Source organism: Cygnus olor, chromosome 4 (genome assembly GCF_009769625.2).
Source record: "Cygnus olor isolate bCygOlo1 chromosome 4, bCygOlo1.pri.v2, whole genome shotgun sequence".
NCBI classification, from domain to species: domain Eukaryota; kingdom Metazoa; phylum Chordata; class Aves; order Anseriformes; family Anatidae; genus Cygnus; species Cygnus olor.
Genome location: NC_049172.1, coordinates 61,611,923 through 61,632,986, shown reverse-complemented (window position 1 = coordinate 61,632,986; position 21,064 = coordinate 61,611,923). Strand labels below are relative to the sequence as shown.

The 21,064-nt window shown below is 39.5% G+C and overlaps 1 protein-coding gene across 14 annotated transcripts in view; it reads right to left on the bottom strand.

Annotated features, from left to right (window-relative positions):
• LDB2 (LIM domain binding 2) overlaps positions 1-21,064 on the bottom strand; it is a 372,691-nt gene that overhangs the window by 131,223 nt on the left and 220,404 nt on the right. For 13 of the 14 annotated variants that reach the window (XM_040557166.1, XM_040557165.1, XM_040557160.1 and 10 more), the window contains one exon: positions 10,714-10,816. In XM_040557166.1, the coding sequence (XP_040413100.1) occupies positions 10,714-10,816 (103 nt within the window). Of the gene's footprint in view, positions 1-10,713; positions 10,817-12,956; positions 12,987-21,064 lie in introns of those variants that run through there. The other variant, XM_040557168.1, reaches the window with a different exon arrangement.

Sequence of the window (21,064 nt, the reverse complement as noted above, 5' to 3'; positions counted from 1 at the left end):
TATTATTACTGGAATATAAGAATAGGCCTGGATTAGCACTTTTTCTTGTGTGGGAAGAGGTGGATAGCAAACAGTGTCTTACAGGAGACAGGACATTCCTCGTGGTTCAATAGAAGAGCAGTTGGAACTCCACAAAACCAAAGGAAAATCACACATCTCAATCATTCTGTTCCAAATCCAATACATACTCCTATCCGCCGATGTAAACTTTTCATGGTATCTATTGGCTGCGTTTGTCTTGAAAAGTCCTCAACAAATACTTGACAGAATCCACTTCTCTGGGAAAGCAAGGGAAGAAGAAACAAGAAATGGTAGGCACTGCTTATACTGCTTTATGCACCAGAATGGGCTTAAATACTATGGTGTAAAACCTGTATGGATCAGAATAGCGGAATAGCAAAATGTCAGCAACATTTTGAAGGTAATATAATTTGGAGTGCAGAATTCAATATGATGAAGAATGATAGCCGCTGTATAATATCTCAGCCTTCTCATACACAGCAGACTTAAAAAAAAAAAAATCATGACTATATTAATTCAAGAAAACTTCCAATATGGAATTGGGAACAGTATCTCAGTGTCCAGAGTCAGCTTTTGGCTCTATTTCTACTAATCATGGTGATGCAGCTGACCCAGTTTAAATATATTTCTATACAGATTCCATAATTTTTGGTGATGCTGCACACTGTATTCTCCTAAACCATTAAAGAATATTGTACTACAGTAAATATCTACTGCCTAAAAATAAGGGGCATCATGTGGAACAGCGCTACTGCACTATTGAAATAAAATGTAAAAATTTTATTAAAGTTTTACTTGCACGGTAAACAGAAACACGTGCACATTTGTGTAATGAACCCAATGCGTGTGAGGATGAACGTTTATATATTAGACTCTGCCCTATTTGTGTGTGCGTGCATTTATGCAGGATGCAAATTGTGGGTAGAATACAAACTTTCTAGCATTTTTTTATTATCTGAGCTTAAAAAAGATCATCCGCACCTAAAAGTCTTGTACGGCTGATGTCCTAAACCCACAAGGTCTGCAACAGCATTACCCATAGCGTTAAGTGTATACATACAACGTAGAAATTTCTAATTATTATAAAGTTACCGTAATATGCATAAAGCTCCCAGACCCATTAGGGTTGATACTCTGATTCACCTACATCTGAGGATTCAGAATGGGAAGAAAAAAGTCTCAAGATCCACTGTTTTGTTATTCAATGCTCTGTACAAGGAAATTCACTTCTATACCTTCAGGCAATCAGGATGACGAAGTATTATAGTTCCTACCAGTTGTGGACAAAACTACTATACTAGTTAAATGTCTCTCTATGGTCCAGAAACAAGACGAAAATATGAAAATATGCTCTGCCACAAGGTTTCCAGTTTTCTCTGGTATTGGTTAGATCATTTATAGAGGGGAATGTTTCACTTCTGTGTGAAAAAAAAAAAAAATTCACTTCTGAAAAAGTAACAAGTGTAACAGAAGCAAGAAAAAAAAAATAAAAAATGAAGGAAAAAAATCTGACTACAAAGGGAAAAAACACACAAGTCTAGATCTGAATGAACATTCAGACTGAGTCTGTTTTTTATAGGGACTCTGTAGGTATGTTAGAATATTTTTCAGTAAATACTAATTAACTGACCATCTAAAAAGTCACCAGCTAATTTTAAAAGCTAAAGTAATAACAGTAGAATCGTTACAATTTCATATAAAAATATTTTAAAAACATTTACATTTTTCAATTTTTAGAAAACCTAGCAAGCTGTATTTAATGCACTGACGCCATTTGAAGAGGAACATTGATCTGCCTGCCAGTTATTCAGCAAAACAGAAAAAGTACTGACCAATTCTTTACAACTGCCACTGTCACTGTGCAATGAAAGAAGTAATTTACTGTGAGTTTGTGATAGTGAAAAGTTGCTTAGTATTTTGATGTAAAGGATACTGATTTCCACCATTTTGCATGTATTTCCAGCATTTTATTAGCATTGCCTACAGCAGAGAGAAAGACCTGAATGCTACGTGATTTGGACCACAGGGGTGAACAAAAGCCAGTCACAACAAAGGGTTTATTAGTATTGGGCAGGGGAAAAAAACATAAATCACCATGGTTCTCTCATGTTAATTTTGCTTTATTTCTTTGCTCTACGAATGGACCCTAGGCTCCTATAATGTATCGTGTCCGATTATATTATGGTTTCTCCCAAAGAGGGCTTATCACTTAATCTGTTTATACAGCAACAGAATCAATCTGATTGACTGGGATTTCTGCGTGTCACTGCAATTAGAGGCTATATACAACTGTGCAATACGCATTAGGAGTTCAGCAGCTCTTTCCCAGGTGCCACTGTACAGACATTGGGTCTGTGACATTCATTTGTGTAACATGCTTAGCAACGAGGAGAAGAGATTGGGATACCCATTGCACGACATTTGAAATCAGTGTCATTACAAGTGGTTGGTAGGACAGTTCTCATGACAGACCCTTCCAAAGGGCACCTAAAGGAGGTTTTGTGTGTGTGTGCGTACATACGTGCATGTGCACACACGTACATGGCTGTACCCTCACAGCCAAAAAAAAGGTACTTTTGTATTTTAGAGGTATTGATAACTCAAAAGCAGAGGCAGAAGCATTGTGTTTACTAATGAGCTGCAGTGGGTACAGGTGAAGGTCTATTTCAGAGCTGCAAATCGCAAATCAGCGAGCAGAAGGAATTAGTCCTTCAGCGCCTGGCAGTAATATGTAGAAAAGAAAAATGCGTGTTATGAAGGAAATCAGTGGAAGATTCATGCGGGAAGTCTTGCATAGCCAGCAGTATTAGAAAAACATTTCATATTGCAAAAAAATGAGAAATAGAAGGGTGTTTTAATGACAAAAAGTTTAGCACCCAAGATGAGAAAATCATTTCAGAACTGAGGGCTGAGACTCAGCTGAAGAGCGGGTTGGGGGCCGGCGCTTGCTTAGGGAGCAGCAACTACAGGGCATCCTGGGCCAGGGCTACTGGTGGCTCTACAGCCTCCCCAGCAAATCTCTTCCTGCGCCTCATGTTTCCTACCAGAAGGAACTAACATCTTGATGGACTTTTTTTTTAAAGCAATTTAAAGCCAGCATCGATTCTGCTCATCATGGGTAGGGAAATAGACCACTTGCGTTTCCTTTACGGCGCTGTTATTATGTCCCATTTCCCCCTATCTTTTTTCCCATGTCTTCTCTTCTATAGATTGAACAAGTCCAATTCTTTATTTTTCTCAATAAATTTATTTTCAAGACTTTTGCTTTCCTTGGACATCCTCCATGGACCACATGTTTCTGTAAATGCCATCCAAAGCATGCATTCAGGACAGACAAAGAAAAGGCAATCCCAGTTGGAGAGATGCAGTTGGTGCTTCTTCCAAATACAGCATTTTGCAAGGTCTACTGGCTAGGACAGAATGTGGATAAAAGTATGCATGAAATAAGAATCTCTTAAACATACTTGACAAGATATCCAAAAGCTACAACGATACTGTCGAAAGAAAAACAACTGTAGCTAAGAGTAGTAGAAAAGTGAAAATACTGTAGAAGGAAAAAAAATCTGATAATTAGGATGAATATAGAAAGTAAAAGCAAACAAAAAAAAGTGACAGCATTCTGGAAAACATGCTCTAAAACCATAAAACATTAGAATGAGATGCTGAAGATGGCAATGAAAAATTCATGACTGTATGGAATAAAGAAAATAAATTTTTTGAATTATATTCAAAACAATAAGTGGACAAACAGGAAATGTGTTAACAGCAACATATATTGGTTTTAGAAAGTGTTTTTGTTTTTTTTTGCTTTTGATCCTGAGATGACGAGTGCTTCCTTGTCCATCAGTAGCTAAGTTGGATCTTAAACAGCATCTCTTCAAAGAAAATGTTTTATGATTAGCAGTTCTAAGAGTTTTGTTTGCATGTTTCTATCTGATGCTTGCTATTAAAAAAAATTACTGAGGAAATTCAGAAAAAAGGTACTACGGTTGGGCTGATATGGGAGAAGGGACACTAGACAGTCAGGTAATGGTATAAATAAATACACTCACTAGCTAGATATCAACCAGATGAAATAGATTTAAAAAAAGTAGAGGATTGCACTGACAAAGATTAAAGTGAAAGGGATGTAATTAATGCCAGTCAACATGGTTTTATGAAAACAGGTCTTGTCAAACAAATTGATTTTTCTTCTTCGATGAGCTTACACAAGTTTGGGTGATAAGGATAAGTGCACAGGGCTAATACACACACACCTGTCATGCTTGATTATTAGTACTTTATTGTTTAAAAATTAGTAATACACAGAGATACGTAGATTGGATTGAGAAATGCTTAAACACCAGTTTAAGAAGGAATTTTCAAAGAAGGAATCTTATCAACTAGACTAACTGGGTGAAGGTGTAGTGTGATCCACCAGCACTTGTGGACCTGCTAGACCTGATTTTAATGAAATTTTCATCTGTGTCCTGAAATTAAACTCAAAAGTACTGCAGACAAATTGTGAAGGTGAAACAAATAAAAAAAAAAGAAAAAAAGAGAGTGGGAGAGTGGGATACATAGATGAAGACCAGGCAGTCACATAGAATAATCTTTCTCATTACTAAGCTAGGTCAATTTACTGTGTTGTACCTGAATGCTTAAATCATGTTGATGACTGGGATTTCTCTGGGGGGAAGGAAGGAAGGAAGGAAGGAAGGAAGGAGGAAGGAGGAAGGAAGGAAAGGAAGGAAGGATTGATGAAAGAAAGAAAGAAAAAATTGAAAGAAAAAAATGAAAGAAAAAAAAGAAAGAAAGAAGAAGAAAGAAAGAGAAGAAAGAAGAAAAGAAAGAAAGAGAAAGAAAGAAAAAAAAGAAAGAAAGGGAGAGAGAAAGAAAGAAGAAAGAAAGAGAGAGAGAGAAAGAGAGGAAGGGAAGAAAGGGAAGAAAGGGAAAAAAGGAAGAAAGAAGAGAGAGAGAAAGAAAGAGAGAAAGAGAGAAAGAGGGAAAGAGAGAAAGAAAAGGAGCATGTACCTGGAAATACTACGATCTGTTTCTCTTGACAAATTTAATTTTCTTTGTAAGAGTTATGTGAGAGAAGCTGGACGACAGTTTTACAGAAACCTGGGGTGATAATGTAGTATGCTAGCCTCTCAAAACAATCTTTCTGACAATAGCTAAGGAAGTGTGTAATGTGTGGTGAACTTTTGCTGTTTATTCCCAAACTATGTTCCTTGCTTGTAAGAAAAGCCCACCAGACATAGCTTTCCACAATTACACAAGCAGAAGTTATCCAACAAAGGTCTTCAAGTTACCCGTACATCACACGCTGTAAGCAAGGACAAAGGTAGAATGAATTTGTTGCAGCTCACTTGCTGTGTATTCACAAAGTAATTTGTAGTAAAGTCTAAGGTACATCTACGTAACATATTCCTAAGGCACAAAGACAAACCTAGATAAGCCCTTTAAAGCCAAAGATTTTAACATTTGGCCCAGTGTTCACTGTGCTCTGAAATTATTGCCTACCAAACTCCACTTTTAACTTTCCAGTTATCAAAAATCAAGAAATGAAGAAAAATCAAGGGTTCATGCACCAAACGGAAAACAAACAGTAAGTGCATGAAATGCAGAGCATGGTGTAGCTATATGGTACATTCCAAACCCAAACTGCAGTAGGAATTATAACAAAATGCATATCCAATTTTCACCTACAGATTCAGAGCGACAGCAAGAGTGAAACCACTTTATATTTCTCTAGGACTACACAGAGCAAAAGAGCTCAACTTGTTCTTTCTGAAATTTCTGCTGTGTAACATTATGCAACGGCATACAAAATTTGGTGATGGAAGCCCTTAACAAGTGCCTGAAATTCTCAACACCTTCTATACCTAAAGTAAATCCCTTTGGAAGACTCCATCATACCTACCATACATGAATTTTTTTTACAGCTACAAAAGTGACAACTCATGCTTTTGCTTCCTCGCAGCGCAGAGCTCTTCCACGAGCAGACAGCCTTTAGTGAAGAGAACAGAAATGTAGACAAGCTCTAATTTTCTGTACAGTGGCAACTATGTGCATTAGGTGTTACAGTGGCGCTCTGCTCTGAAAGAGTTAACTTTCTAGCTCCTGTTCTCTGCAGTGCTGCATAAACACTGCACATTATTCTTACTGAGCATGCTTCATCTTTCCTGTCTCCACAGTCTTGGGCTGTCAATCAGCTGTCAGTCCCTACCACATCAGCACAGTGCGCATCACCAGGCTGTCAGCACAGCAGCTGATGAGACTCTGCTAAGAGCTGTCAATCAAACTTGTTTCTCTTATCTGTTCTGGAAATATTTTGTCTCTAAGAAACAAAGAACCTGGGCAACAATGGATCAGAGTCTAGTATTTACTCTTTTGCAGGGATAGAAGGCTCTAACAGGAAACGAATATGTTTTATCCAAACCAGGAAAAAAAATACGCTTCATTAGGCATATTTTATTTCTATTTTTTTTAAATCCTATTTAAATCTTGACCCAATAAACCAGAGCAAAATAAATCAACGCAAATTTCTTTTCACTGTCACCAAAATGAATTTCACAGGTTCACTAGTTAAGTTTCTGTTGAATATAATTCAATGCAGTTTAAAACAGGCAGCATCTCTCTGGTTTTGGGAATCTTTCCCTGTCTTTAGGCATTGGAATGTGTGATCTTTCTCTCTGTCTCACTGTAGCCAAAAAGCCAGACTGGGGGAAACACACATCATTTACACCTTTGTTGCATTCAAATATCTTTATTTTCTGAAGCGTTTCTCATTAAAACTCAATTTCAACATAGAATTTAATAACGTATCAGTAGGGTTCATAGATAATAGCAGACCAAAAGAATAGCTCACGGGTGTAAGCAAGCAGGGAAATAACATACATTTTCAGCAGATGTTTGAAAGAAGATGGTATCTTCTTTCTGGAATGCTGTACGAGGGAGGGGAATTGGAGAAGACAAAGTTCTTGCATCTACAGAAATAAAACACTGAAGAAACAAAAAGAGCTGCAAAGATGGGCACAGCAGTGATCTCAGGTCTGACACAGAAGCTCGGCATGAAAAGTTGAGCTGGGCTTTCAAGTGCACACCTATACGAGGCAGAATTATGTTCTGCAAAGATAACTGGTCTAGGTCTAAAAAACCTGGCAATCAAATTAATTAGCGCTGGTGGATCACTGAACTAACAGACCTCTACTCTTCCAAGGGCATAAGTAAGCATCTTTACATGCTGTGCCATACAGATATGCGGGCACATTTAAAGCTTGCTTGAGTATCGGTACACAGTGCTGTCTGGTGCAAAGTAAACATAACCCAGTGACTTAAAATCCCCACTCTGACCCATTTCTATTTTCCCCTACAAATTGAAGAATCCTAGGGCTGAGAGTTGAATAGAAACCTCGCAGACCCAAAAATGAGACTAGAAAAGGGAAGAAAACTGCTTTTCTCAGTATAGAGAGGAGTGCTGTAAAACATGATTGAAAGGTAAGCCTAAAATATTTGGTATTTTTCATAAAGCCTTAGTTTGGGGCCATGAAATCAAATAAGCAGCTTCATTTTCTGAGACAAAAAACCAAAGAAACAAACAAACCAGTGAGTTTACAGCACTTACATTTACTCACGTTTTCGTGGACACAAGCATATATTTAACATTAAAAAGTAGACGAGTAAAAGTATGTTTAAGAGATCTTAACACTATGCAAACAACGATTTACAGGCCTGATACATGTGCTCTGAACATGGCTGCAGGACTGAGCTGTCCAGGTACCAGCAGAGCCCACAGAGACCCAACTGGGAAAAAGGCCGGGGCGGCTGCAATAGAAATCTCAGGGAGTGTTTGGAAAGAAAAGTTTAAAGCTAGCAGGGAAAAGAAGCCCCTGAGAAGGGTCTAGGGACGTCAAGTGGAATTGGAGAAGAGCAGAAGGGAACCTGCAGGTTCCCAGCAGCCTCCCACAACACTCTTGGGAGCTTCGGAGAAGGAAGCGGGGCAGAGGGAGGGCAGCCCATGCTTCTCCTCATTTCTGACTGTGTCAGGGAATATTCGGATAGTACCTGAGAACAAGGAACATAAGGGCTGAGAACTGCCATAACCCAGAAGAAATTGTGGCCCAAACTATTTGTCCTTCCCTCACGTATTCCTCCCCCCCCACAACAAGTTGCTCTTTTTCTGGAATTTGTTCACTCCAGAAGAGACTATTTTAGTCCCCCAAAGCAGGAAACCATTTCCCATAGGAAAGAAAATGAGGTGCCAGCCACAACCGATGTCAAAGATGTAAGCAAATACCTCACAGATTGAAGCAAGACAAAGGAAGGCAATTTTGAGCTGAATCCTGGAGCAAAGGCAAGAGGTCAGCATCCTTCATCAATTTCAACTCTATAAATGACTTCTCAACAGATGCCTATTTCTCTTTCCTAAGGTCTAATCTTGGTTCCCTCCATTACTGTTTGTGCCTTCAAGAGTAAGAGCAAACAATTTGTCTTCTCTCTTCCCTCACAGCCAGCTCTGATGTTTGAATGCCCACGAAATACAAAAGGGAGTGCGTGTTGGGGTGAGGAGGCAGGGGTCTTGCTGAGGACTGGAGTGGTGCAGACCTGGCACTTCTGTTTCATCTCATCCAAAACCCCACATATAACGGGAGCCATGGCTTTCTGGCCAGAAATGTCACTGTGCACATGGAGTGGAGTGACTGGGTGGCATTATAGTCCCTGGGAGGTGCTAAGCCCCCCTGCTCAGGGCAGAGCGTGCACGTGTTTTGGGCAGGAGAACAGAGCCCTCCATTAGGCCTCTGTGCTCAGCAAGGGCCTGCTGCTGGCAGAAGCAACCTTCTGCCGATGTTTGCACCAAAAGGGGAGCAGACTGCTCTGGTCTTGGCTCCTGGACACATTTCAGGACGCGAATTTCACTGGTAGGAAGAGAGGGCTGCTTTTAACACGCAGCCACCACTGCGTGCCCTGCCTGAGCAGCCCCAGAGTTGTGAGCAGGGCCTCACACAACCCGGCACCCAGTGCCCTGCCACAGCCCCTGTCCCCACAACAAGGGAAGCCCCCAGACCAGAACAGCTCAGGCATCCTCTCCGTAGTATGAATATACTGCAACACTGCTCGTGCCAGCATCAGTAATACCCTCCTTCAGAACCAATAAGTGTTTGCTAATGAAGGAAGGGAAGTGTGAATAACAGAAAGACTCGTAAGCTGAGCTTTAATTCCAGCTGCTGAGAGTAACACCAAAAGCAACAGCCATTTGTGCAGAGGTCGGAAATTAAAACCAGAGAAAAATTATGTGCAGTAGTTGCTTTTACAAGCATGCCCACAGTAATTTGATCTTTCAGTCACATTTCAGCAGCAAGGCTAAGAATCACGGTATTGCCCTGTACCAAACTACCCCCGTTCCAGATAGCACAACCTTTATCAAGCGTTTGTGACAACAGGAATATTTTACTCTTTGACAAATTCTTTCATATGTAGCACTGTTTTCCAGAAACACAACTCCCTCATATCTAACCGGACATTAATTGCTTTTTTGCTGATGTATCTGTGCCTTCTGGACTGATAACACAACTAGCAAATCTGATATCTGACAAGTTGACTCAACCTAATCAGGACAGATCAGCTGTTACCAACATTGCTATAGGCTGTAATTTGAGGACCTTTACAGAGTTATCACTTGCTTTGAAAGGCAAGAAACGGTAATTCTGTCAACAGTAATCCCAAAACGTGCGTTCAAAGTGGCTGTTATTTTTTCTCCAGGAGAAGGTAACACTTGTCAAATAAATACCTGAGATAATTGATAAAAGGAATTAGAAGTATGTGAGTGATACACTGACAATCAGTCATTCTCAAGAAAAATAAAACCTCGCAGGATTCAGCGCATTAAGCACACAGCACAAGCTGTCACTGTGAAGCAGGGGTCACTCGGAATGGAGTGAAACAATTGGCAATGCAGTTTTTCAACGTTTACTTCTCTCTCTGTTGCTTAGTGCTAAAGCTGAGTGAATTATTCACTTCAAACAATTTGTTCAATGAATTTTACCCCTTTTTCCTGCTTAGAATATGGGGGCAATGGATACCAATGCCATCAGATTTATTCGCTGCTTCATTTTATTCAAGCTTGCATTTAGTGCTTGATTGAGAGTATTCTAGACTTCTACTGCTTAGCTCTGATTGTTCAGACAATAACAACAGCAGGTCCTTAATGTGTGCAAACAGCACAGACCCATGCAGCTGATGAATAATGATTATCTACACCACCAAGGATATATCTTTCGGTATTTTTCTGGTTCCTGCTTAAATCTGGAAGCCCTTCCAGCAACAATACTGAGAATTGCTGCAAAGTTCCCTTTCTGTGAATATTTTTGCCCACAGGACTCAACACTTGAGTGTTTGTGGAAAGCAAATTAACAAAGAGTGCAAGCACAGCCAAAGCAAATTAATTTAAAAAAATACAAAGATTTACTGTATGTGTTCCCTGTTCCACTAGGAAATAATTTATTTTCCTGTAGTAAAATTCAGAGGAATTTCCCAAAAAAAAAAAAAAAAAAAAAAAAAAATCCCAACACATGTAATTCTCTAATGGAACTTGATGGTCACTGAATACAAACAAGTGATGTTTTCATTGCCAGGCTTATATCTGTCTTTTACAGATAAAATGCGTTTAGAAACTCAGACTTAAAATTATAACAAAAATGTATCTCTTACTGTATCGCTTTGGTCCATCTTCCAAACAAAATGAAAGGGTTAAAGTTGCATCATCTTCAAAAAATTCAGTTGCAAAGGCATCCCACCAGAGGTTGTCACTATCCTAGGAAGCAACAGATCATTCACTTAACAGGAGGCAAAATGAAAATATTTTAATCTTTTTTTAAAGAAATTCCAAAGGATCACAACAGTTTGCACATCCTGCCCTGATTTTGGGGTGTAGTCTATATGATATTTCAAACTGATGTTCTTAGACAAGGTTCTAGTTCTAATTAAGAAAAGAGCAGAAATGTTTTTTTTTTATTATACTATGAACTGCCTTCCATTTTGTCCATTTACTAACTATGCAATAACTTTCATTCTCATAATACATGTTCTTCTTAAATGCTTTTATAAATCAGTTGCAAATAAAGCAATTATGACTTTTTCCCCCTTTTTCTAGGCCGTGTATCTCAAATGCTTGGTCCTAATCATGAAAAAACCTCAGTACTTAATTCTATAATGCTACATAACCCGATTATCAGCATGACTTGACAAGAAAGTTATTTAGAAACTAAATATAATAGCCATTCCCCTCCAATGCATTTAATATAATTACAATGCTACTGCAGGTTAATTAAATACCAGCTAGTTACTTAAATATAATTGTTGTGAGAAATCTTTACTTTTCAGTGTGATCCATGAAGTGAAACAATATTTTAAATGACCTGTGTATACTTAGTCTTGCAGTAATTCACATAGTTGGAACAATAATTATGGAACATAACATTAATAACAAATATTAATATAATGTCCAATGTAAAGCATATACCAGTGCGCCGCTATGGTGGTTGTTGCCTTGGATGACTACAAGGCATTTTCAGACTTGGGTGATTAACATCTTTCAAACTTCCACGTCGAGCACCTTTGTAACTGGTTCATTCGCAGGGTGTTTTTTAACAGAAGTCAAACACAACAGAATCCACGAGTTGTTTGATTTAAAAACTATGGACATATTTATTAACTGGGTTTGAAATCTTTGGTGTGGTATCTCTGCCTCTAAAGCCCTAAGATTTAAATCACTTGCAGCTCACAAGATCAGTGACAGAGCTGGAAATGCACTTGTGCGGATGCTGCAGACACACTCCTCATTGCCCCTCACTGCAGCAGCCCTGCTGGTGTGCAAGGCCAGCTTCATCCAACACAGTGAGCAAGAAGCACCTTTAATACCTGAGCAATGTTTAACTAAGCCAGAAAACATTTGTTACCTTTGTAGGAAAAAAAAAAAAAAGAGAGAGAGACAGAAAATGCCAATTTCAGACAAAAGATGCATCTATCATTTTCATTGTATGCACACATGCAGAGAAATAACTATGTGATGTTTTCAGTTCTGTTCCCATCTCTCCACAAGATGTTATTACTGGATTTCACTCCAAACTGCTGAGCGGAGGCTTTACTGCCCCACTGCTTTTCTTTGATCTTTGTCGAATGCCCAGCGGAGAAATGGTGAGGACACATTTTCGCACCACAGCTCCTACAGAGACCCCCAGGAGATTTCCTGGCCAGTGCAGGGCCCGTAGCTCGCCTTCCTCCCCAAGCCTCAGCCCCCTCAGCGGCAGGCAGCCAGACAGCGAGCTGCATTGCTCAAGAATTCAGCCACACGAGGAGATACCAAAAGTGTCCCCACATCCCGGCGGCCTGCTCTCAGGCAGAGCTTCTGCCCTTTCCCCTGTGCTAGTGCCCACCTGATCACCGAATGGTTTGGTTTGGAAGGGAGCCTTGAAGATCATCTAGCCCAGCCCCTGCTGCGTGCCTCCACATGCAGCTGCTGCTGCACTAATTACCTCAGGTGCCACCAGGGTGGGTGAGGAACATACAGGTGTTCCACACAAGCCCAGTAACCGGTACCTAGCACCCAGCCCTCGTGACAGCCTGGCAGGGGCATCACCAGCCCCTCCACTGGTAACACTGCGCCGCCACCGCACTCGGCCATTTGCCACGAGAGCGGCTGTAGCATTGCTTTACCTCCCTGACAGGCTTCTTGTCCCAGCAAAAGGCGAGGGGAGTAAGGGGTTTAAGCGATGGCACATGCAACATTCATAGATCCGCTGTGGGGAAATTCTTAGTACCTCAACAGCTCGGTATCAGCTGAGCTACTTGTGAGATTTCCAATGATGTGAGAGGCGCAAGCAACACATCGCATCGTCAGGATGCACATGCACATAGGAAATGAAGAGAAGAACAGGGAGAGTGCGGGGCCTCACCTCAAAACCACACATATTTGCACGCACGCCTGCTTCCAAGAAGTCTGATGGCTAGGAAAACGTGGAGACTGAATACTGTGGATCCTCTCCCTGGATAAATGAAATATCCAGACTCTGTCACAGCTTGAATACTGTCCAAGGTCTTCATCTCATGTTTTTGCATACTTTATGTCAGAAAGAAGAAAAAACAGAAAATATACCAACACCAACTTCCCCCCCCCCCCAAAAAAAAAAAAAAAAAAATAAATCCTCTGTCAAGCTTGGTATGCTCTGCTGATTAATTCTCCTCTCCACCTGCCACAGGTGGGCCCAACTACTCTCACAGCCAAATGGTGAATAAAACCAAATGAGGTGTCCCCTAGCCAAACTGAAAAAGGATCCAGATATCATGGAAAATAAAAAAAAAAAAAAAAAATCATCCCCTTTTTCTTGCAAAAAGGGGATGGTGAAGGCAAGGCTGCCCCCAGGCATCTTTAACTTATGCCTCTGACAGGTTACGGGGATTTTGCCAGATAATTATTTTTCTATTCAACAATAATGAGAAATTACCATGGCAACCTCCCTTTCACGTAGTGCACTCACACGCTCAAACATTGAAATAATGGCCTAAACATAACAAAAAAATTAATACTTTAAAAATATTTTGTATTAAAATAAACTTACGGAATGGGTCAAAGGAGAAAAGAGGGCAGAGACAGCCTGAGAGTTGAGCTGGGAGTGAAGATGCCATGCTGATGTCTCCAGCTACCCAAGCAGCAAAATGTCTTCTGCCACAACTGTCATTGCTCCTCCTGATCCCCTCCACCCCCAGTATTATTTGTAATTTGAAGCATGGCTCAACTCTGAATAGAGTCTCCAAGTAAATGGAATCCTAGGGTTTTCGATATTTTTTCCTGACTCTGATTTCTTTGGCAAATGTAATCAGATTTGAAGTACAATGATGTTCTTTTTCCCCCTCCATCTAACAGTCCCACATATTCCCTGTGTGATCTGAGAGTCAAGCTGGGTTTCTTCTTTACACCTTACACACTTACGTGATTTAGAGTCTGCACGGCCAAATGAGGCTTTTCTTCTTGCCTGTGATGGTGATTGCTGAACCAAAATAGATCTTGCAACTGGAATATAAGGCCAATGGAGCCTATGGCATTTTCTCCAAATTCCTTTATTTTTGTTATGACTTGGAAGGCAGAATGGAGTTTATGTAAAAAGTCAACACCTGAAACCAAGCTCAGGAAGAGATGCATATAATCTGCAGGCAGAATTAAAATTCAAAATGATTTTGATAGCTTGCAGAAATCTTCTGAATGAAGATGAAATTCAATAAGAAAAGTGACAAAGCACAAATACAAAATGGGAAATAAATGGCTAAGGCAGTACTGTAGAAAATGGTCCAATCACACAGGAAATATGTCAGCAAACTGTTGCTCTTGCAAATAAAGGAAATGTCTCAGATATAGTTCCCTTCGATTCAAACAAGCACATCCCTGGAAAGACTTCAGCTGGAACAGACCATCCACTTCTGGGCACTGTGTCCAGGTCTGGGCCACCCACTCTTCAAAGGACTAATTTAGGAATTTAGCTGAGGAACAACAGGAATCACAGAGTTTAAGACAAATGGAGATAAACAAAACCCAAAAGACTTAAGGACCGGGTTGTGCTTAGTGTCAGAAAGAAGATCGCAGGGAATGTGATAACAGTCTTCAACCATGTGAAGAGGTCATAAGAGGTATATGAAGAGGTATAAAGTGGAGAGTGATCACGTCTCTGTGGCTAGCAGGAATGGGAGAGAAATATGAGTTGGTTTGCTGCCACTGTGGTTAGGTGGTATAATCCCCTGTTACAGGCCTCTAGCCTAGTGTGTTGCAGAAGGGAAGAGCCACGGCCACATTACCAAGATGAGCTGATGCCCAGGTCCATGTTAGCCCACTGCCTATGAATCTCAGGCAGACTTCTGTTTTCTCCTCACATTGCTTTTGGTTGCACAACATATAGCAGGTGTAAATAGTACATGAAAAATTCAGTCATGAAAACCAATAAATGTGATTCTGAATGCACACAGGAAGCACATCTGTTCTGAAATGGGACCTTTTCTACATAATCACTTTTTAGGGAAGAACTGAATTTTAACGCCAACCTCTGTGGCTTGGCATTGGACAAGGCAAAAATAAAAAGAGATAGTGCCCTTGGGAGCTTACATTTTTCTTCTGGCACCTGCAACCCTTCCCTATTGACACTTACTATTTTCAGAACTCTATACGTCCACACGCCTGTTGGCAACGTACACGCTTCTCATATTCTTTCAAGTTAATGCTGCACGAGGAAAACTGCTGTCTCCCCAAAGAAAGAATGTTATTCCACTCTTCCCCCCCCATTCCCAGTGAATCAAACTACACTTGAGCTTTTTAAAATGCAGTTCAAGATAAGATTTTACCATTAAATACACCTGTAAAGCTGCACAGCCATTACAAATTATGAAACTCACAAGATAAAGTATCATAAAATTCTGACAACTATGTTTATACTCAGAGCACACTGACAGACCACTAAAAATAAAATGCCAGAATACGAGAAACCAGTAACTTTTCCCATTAGCTTTAAATTAGACTCGTCTTGGATCTACCCAACATATTTAAGGTTCTATATAAATTCGCAGGAGCAACAAATTAACAGGGACATATATATCTTAATTTTATACATTTTGACATTTGAGTACAGATCTGTAGGTCTGGCCCTGCAATGCACAATATTTTCATGATCAGGCATAGTTTGTTTTGTTTTGTTTTTCTGTTTATATAAATTCTGTACAGAATACTTTGATTCTTAAACTGATTTTCTTGGCAATAGTATGAACAGAGTGAAGTGGGTAGTCATGTACAGTAAATGGTTGATAAACCTACATGGTCAAATGGCTGTCTGTGATCATGCAGGTACAAGACGATGCACACCCATCTTACATTCAGTTATCTTTCCTAGCAATATGTGGTACCTCATACAGCTGCGAAAAAAGTGCAAATAGAGGACTAATTTGGTTGCCCTGGGCTAGTATGCAAGGACTACTCCTGTTGCTTTTGCATTTGTTATTCTATCTTATTTATTTTATCTGAAACATGAAGCATGTTTTAGATAGCATTAAAGACATCTTTAGTCTTGCAACTAATGGTATCCTACAGAATCTCCGGCTCCCTTCCCCCAGCCAGGAATGCCCGACTCTATTATTTCCATTTGTTATTTCACACATATTCACAGTTTTAATGGTGTTGCTTGCTTTTATTTCACTTACTAGTGTGGCTGTATGCCATTTCCCAAACAATGTGTAGTAAAACTGGCAGAAAGATTTTACGACTTGGCTTTGGTCATGAGTAGTTTTCTGTTCCATACATACTTCCAACTTCTTGCCAAAACTCTACTCAGTGCTCAAACATATCAGTTTCTTCGGCTTGCTTATTAATTAATTAAATTATTGTTTACATTCCACTTTGGAACTTATCTTAGTTTGTACAGTAAGAAACAAGACCAAGTTTCTGTTTTATTGAAAAGACAGAATATAGGCCTGCAACAAACACACACAGCAGTACTGCCGCAGAGAGACTGACTCCAGTGCAAAATGGGGGCAAGGTCTCTACTTCTTATGTAAATCTGAATAACTTAAGAATTCGGTGGAATTCCGGGAAAAGGCTCGTAACAGAAAGCTACTCTTACAGATTCAATGGAATTTCATAATACATTGATGATCCTCTTTTTATTGCCTGTAATGCTTGCAATACCAACCACTATGCTATGAGGCAACAAAAAAAAAAAAAAAAAAAAAAAGGAAGAAAGCAGTAATGGCTAGTTTGCTTAATGGGAAACTGTGAAAATCAACCATTATTTGATTCGAGACGAAAATGAGAGAAACACCAAAAGATAGCGGTGGGGGGCGAGGCCTTGCAAAATATGCAAATTGATTAATGCAGTTTTCTTGATGTACTCTGAGCCTGGAAATCTAGGAATCAGCATCACTACAGCAAAACCAATATACTGTAATGATTCTGGCCATACAATTCAACTTTGCAGACATGCTATTTTGAGATAGTTTCACTTAGATTCTCAAATGGCAAGTCCATATTGGGCAAGTATACCAGGGGTTCAGACTAACCAAAATATGCTGACACTGACATGAAGAAGAGAAGTATTTTCCTTATGTCGGAAGGATGGTTGTCCTTTTCTTTTTTATTTGGCCATTAGCATATGACTGAAGCAGACACTTTTTATTAGAGTAGTTGTGGCAACTCCTTGCTAGGCTGGCAATAGCAAGACCAGTTTACACCTACACAAGGCTATAAAGGTACAGTTAGCCCCATTTTGTCCAAGCCACCCAATTTTTCCATCTACATGTACTTCATGATGCTACATGTATTTCAAGTTGGATATCCTTTTAAAATAGGAGTCCCTAAAATCATAGAGATTTTCTAACTTCAGTTGTTGGGAAAAGATAAGACAGTGAGTTATCTGGTTCAGCCTAATAGAATCAAAAAAGAATACCAGATCTCAAACCTCTTGTTTGACATTATTTCAGTTTTACTGCAGCTTGTGGATAAAAGAGAAATGAATCCTAAAATATTCACTCTGTGCATGTTTCGCTATTCATCTACAGCAAACATACAGAGATTGCAGAATGTAATGCTACAATGCAAGAAGGACAAAGCAGAAAGGGTTAATTTATGCAACATGTCATTTCACCTGCTTCTGTAATTTGAATTCATTATTTCTACTCCTGGAACTTGCACACAAGAATGGATAGAAGAAAGAAAGGGAAAAAAAAAGAGCAATGAAGCTGGACTCAAAAAGACATATTCTACAGCCAATTCCTTATTACCATCATGGCATGATCCTTGCTATTTCAGAGCAATATTATCAATAACTAGCAGAGGATGCTCTTTGATCCTTTGTAAGTATATGGGATAAGATTGCACTCGGTCTCTAGAGGCAAGACCTATATTCTGGCTGCATGAACAAAAAACCTGGGCATTAACAACTAAATTATGACCGCAGTGCAGTTGTTAACAGAAAGAGACACTTCTACCCCCAGTGTAGTATCTGTTTGGCCTTTGTATATATAGTGCATGCTAAATCCATATTCAAAGTTATTTTAAATTTGAGTCCTCTTTTCAGTAGACGTGGATGTCACTAGCTGGCTGAGAACAGAGATGCATTTCCTTAGTAGTATTCTTCATCCACTATCACTGAAGACAAATCACAGGCTTGAGTTTTGTGTTTATCAAAAATGAGCTGTGGTTACACTTCTCTATTCTGCAGCAGAATGCTCCACAGCCTCAGCCTTTGAGAATGGTTTATAGAGATGGAATATTAAGTGTGTCTATTATCTATTGTACTACCGTCAGTCATATGAATGTTCTTATTTTATTCTGACATTTTGACCTGGTTTCTTTTTTACCTTGTTTACTTCCATCTTTATGAGTAAATGGAAGCTACTATGCCATCTATCCCAATGAAAAGGCAATAACTAGTATTGCCATCAGTGAATACAGAACATCAAACATCCTATGTCAGGAGGGCACATAAAAAAGTCATATTCTCAGCAACATTAGTAAAAGAGTCTCCCTGGGTCTATCTACTCAACTGCACCAAATCCCAAGGCTCTAAAATTTAGTGAACACAAATGCCTTGATCAGTTATTAGAGTGAAAGTGAAATTATTACTGACAACATTTAAATACTCCACTGATGGACAACAGGAACACACCAAAGGCAGTCCTTGATACCTTTCGGACGGGACTCTTGCCCCCTCTTTGTTCAACAGAATCTCACTGGAGCTCCACACAGACTGCAGACAATATGATGCTGGGACTTCAGAAGTCTCTGCCTCTGAAGAACTACAGTCTAGCAGACTACATTTTGAAAGGTAAGAAATAACTCTTCAACTGAGTTAAGAAACCATACTGCTTTTAGCTCTTCTGCCTTCTTTTGCAAATCTAGTGGCCCAGGCAGGGAAGAGAAACCCAGATTAAACAAACCATGCTTCTGCGTTACATTCCAGCTTCCTAGAGAAGTATCAAGTGGTGACAGGGCTAAGAAATGCTGCAATGAAGACTAGATTTTATCCTAAACTAAGATTAAATCGGTTGAAAAGACATACAGGTGGGGAGATACATGTCTAATTGACGTGTACATACCTTCTACCCTATGGGACTTTGAGAAAACTCTTGCTAAGACTCGGCAAAAGGATTTTAAAATTAAGGATATGCTTAAATGCTTTGCTGGACTAGGATCCAAGTATGCATTTGTTAGCCTGTAAGTCAAATTAATTAAAGATTATTGCTTCCTATTAACCTTTGCAAAACAGGTAGGAACGTATCACAATGTTGGACAGCTCTGTCTTACCAAAGAGCTGTTATTCTTTGGAAGGTACATGAAGTGGAAAAGATCCAGTGTATCGTATGTCCCAGGACGGGTAATCTCATGCACAAAAGCCTAATTTAGCAATAAATAGTCAGAAAAAGTGAGAACATTGAAGAGGTGAGTATTTAAGAAATCACTGTACTTTGTTACTATTCACAAGTATATCTACAAGCTTGGTCCTATTTTCAAAACTACAGCGTAATTAGTATCAGCCGTATCCCTGTTTTGGGTCACTAATCAGCTGATGTTGTCAGACGCCCAGGTTTTTGCAAATAATAGTGCTACATTTATTGCTTGTCATTTTCCATGTACAAATGTGTGTGGATTCAAACTTATTCAAACATTAAGGCTGAGATTTTCAAGGCTAATTAAAAGACTTATGCATACATTTTCCATTAAATTCAGTGAAAATCAGATGGTGGAATATTCTGTGTGGCGTTCCAAATCCCAGCATGGAAATGGAACTTGTTACTGTTAGCTAAATCAAAGCTGGAGGGTGACAACAGGGCTGGGATTCATTTCACCCCAAGACAGTTGTCTAAATTCATATGAGATAAAAAGCCTCCTGGAGATATCTGTCTCTTCATGACTGTAGAGGGAGCTGAGAGAGTAGTTCCGTCTAGCCATGTAACTTTTACACGGATAAAGGTAGGTAAGATAAATCCTATTCTATGTACCTACCAAGAATTTGAAATTCGGTAACAAAACTGGTTGAGCTTTTGGGAGCTTACAGAGTGAAGGACAAACATAAGTGAAAAGCTGGGTGAAACAACCGTATCTACGTTGTCTAGGTTTTTACAGTCTTGGCAGGAAAACCTATCAATGATATTCAAGTTTTTAGCTCGTAACGCTCAAAGCTCTCCAGGCTGCCAGGCTCCCGCTGTTTCATATAAAAAGCTCCGAGTGGCAGACAGAAGTTGGAGCACTGGTTAAAGATTTCTGCCAGTATGAAATGTTTAAAATGAAGAAGATGTGATTATTTGCCTGGCTTCCTAAGTTCGCTCCCCAGCTAGCCATAGTTGCCAATAAAGGCCCTTAGGTCCTGCATTTTATCTTATCCTGCATTTGGATTAGAAATTCCCATACAACATACAATTAAACTAGAGGAAGAATTGTTCAGCTATATCTTCATACATCCTCAGAAACCTGAAATATTAGGAAATCTTAAGTCAAGACAACACATACCAAATATTGCCGTTTTTCATTTAGTTTTCTGCAATCACTCTGTCACTCCCTGTTTTACTCGTATAGCATTATCCTTCTCAAGCACATAACACTCACTAACAGGCACGTGACAGCCAAATCTGATTAATGAAGAAACAATAATCAGGAGCCCAGGTTGCATGGACAAAGTGGGGATGGCTTGTGCTTAAGACAGTCACAGATTCCCAGCATGTTTGAAAGACTCAACACTGAAAAGCAACATTAGTACAGGGTAATTAACTTTTTAAATTGGCATTTGCATTTACAGATTAAAACTCTGATCGAATGGAGAAGTCTGATTCACCTGCTTACAATGAAAACAATACTTAGAATGAAAACTTTTACTGTTATTGCTGCTGTAATATTGTACAGTAGTGTAGCAGATTACTGACAAGGGTATTATGGTAGCTGAACGATAGGATATTTAGTTCCTGTCCTGAAATGCACCAAAAGAAATACAGAGAGAATGAAGCACATGTTGGGAAACTCAGAGGTTGTGATAACAGA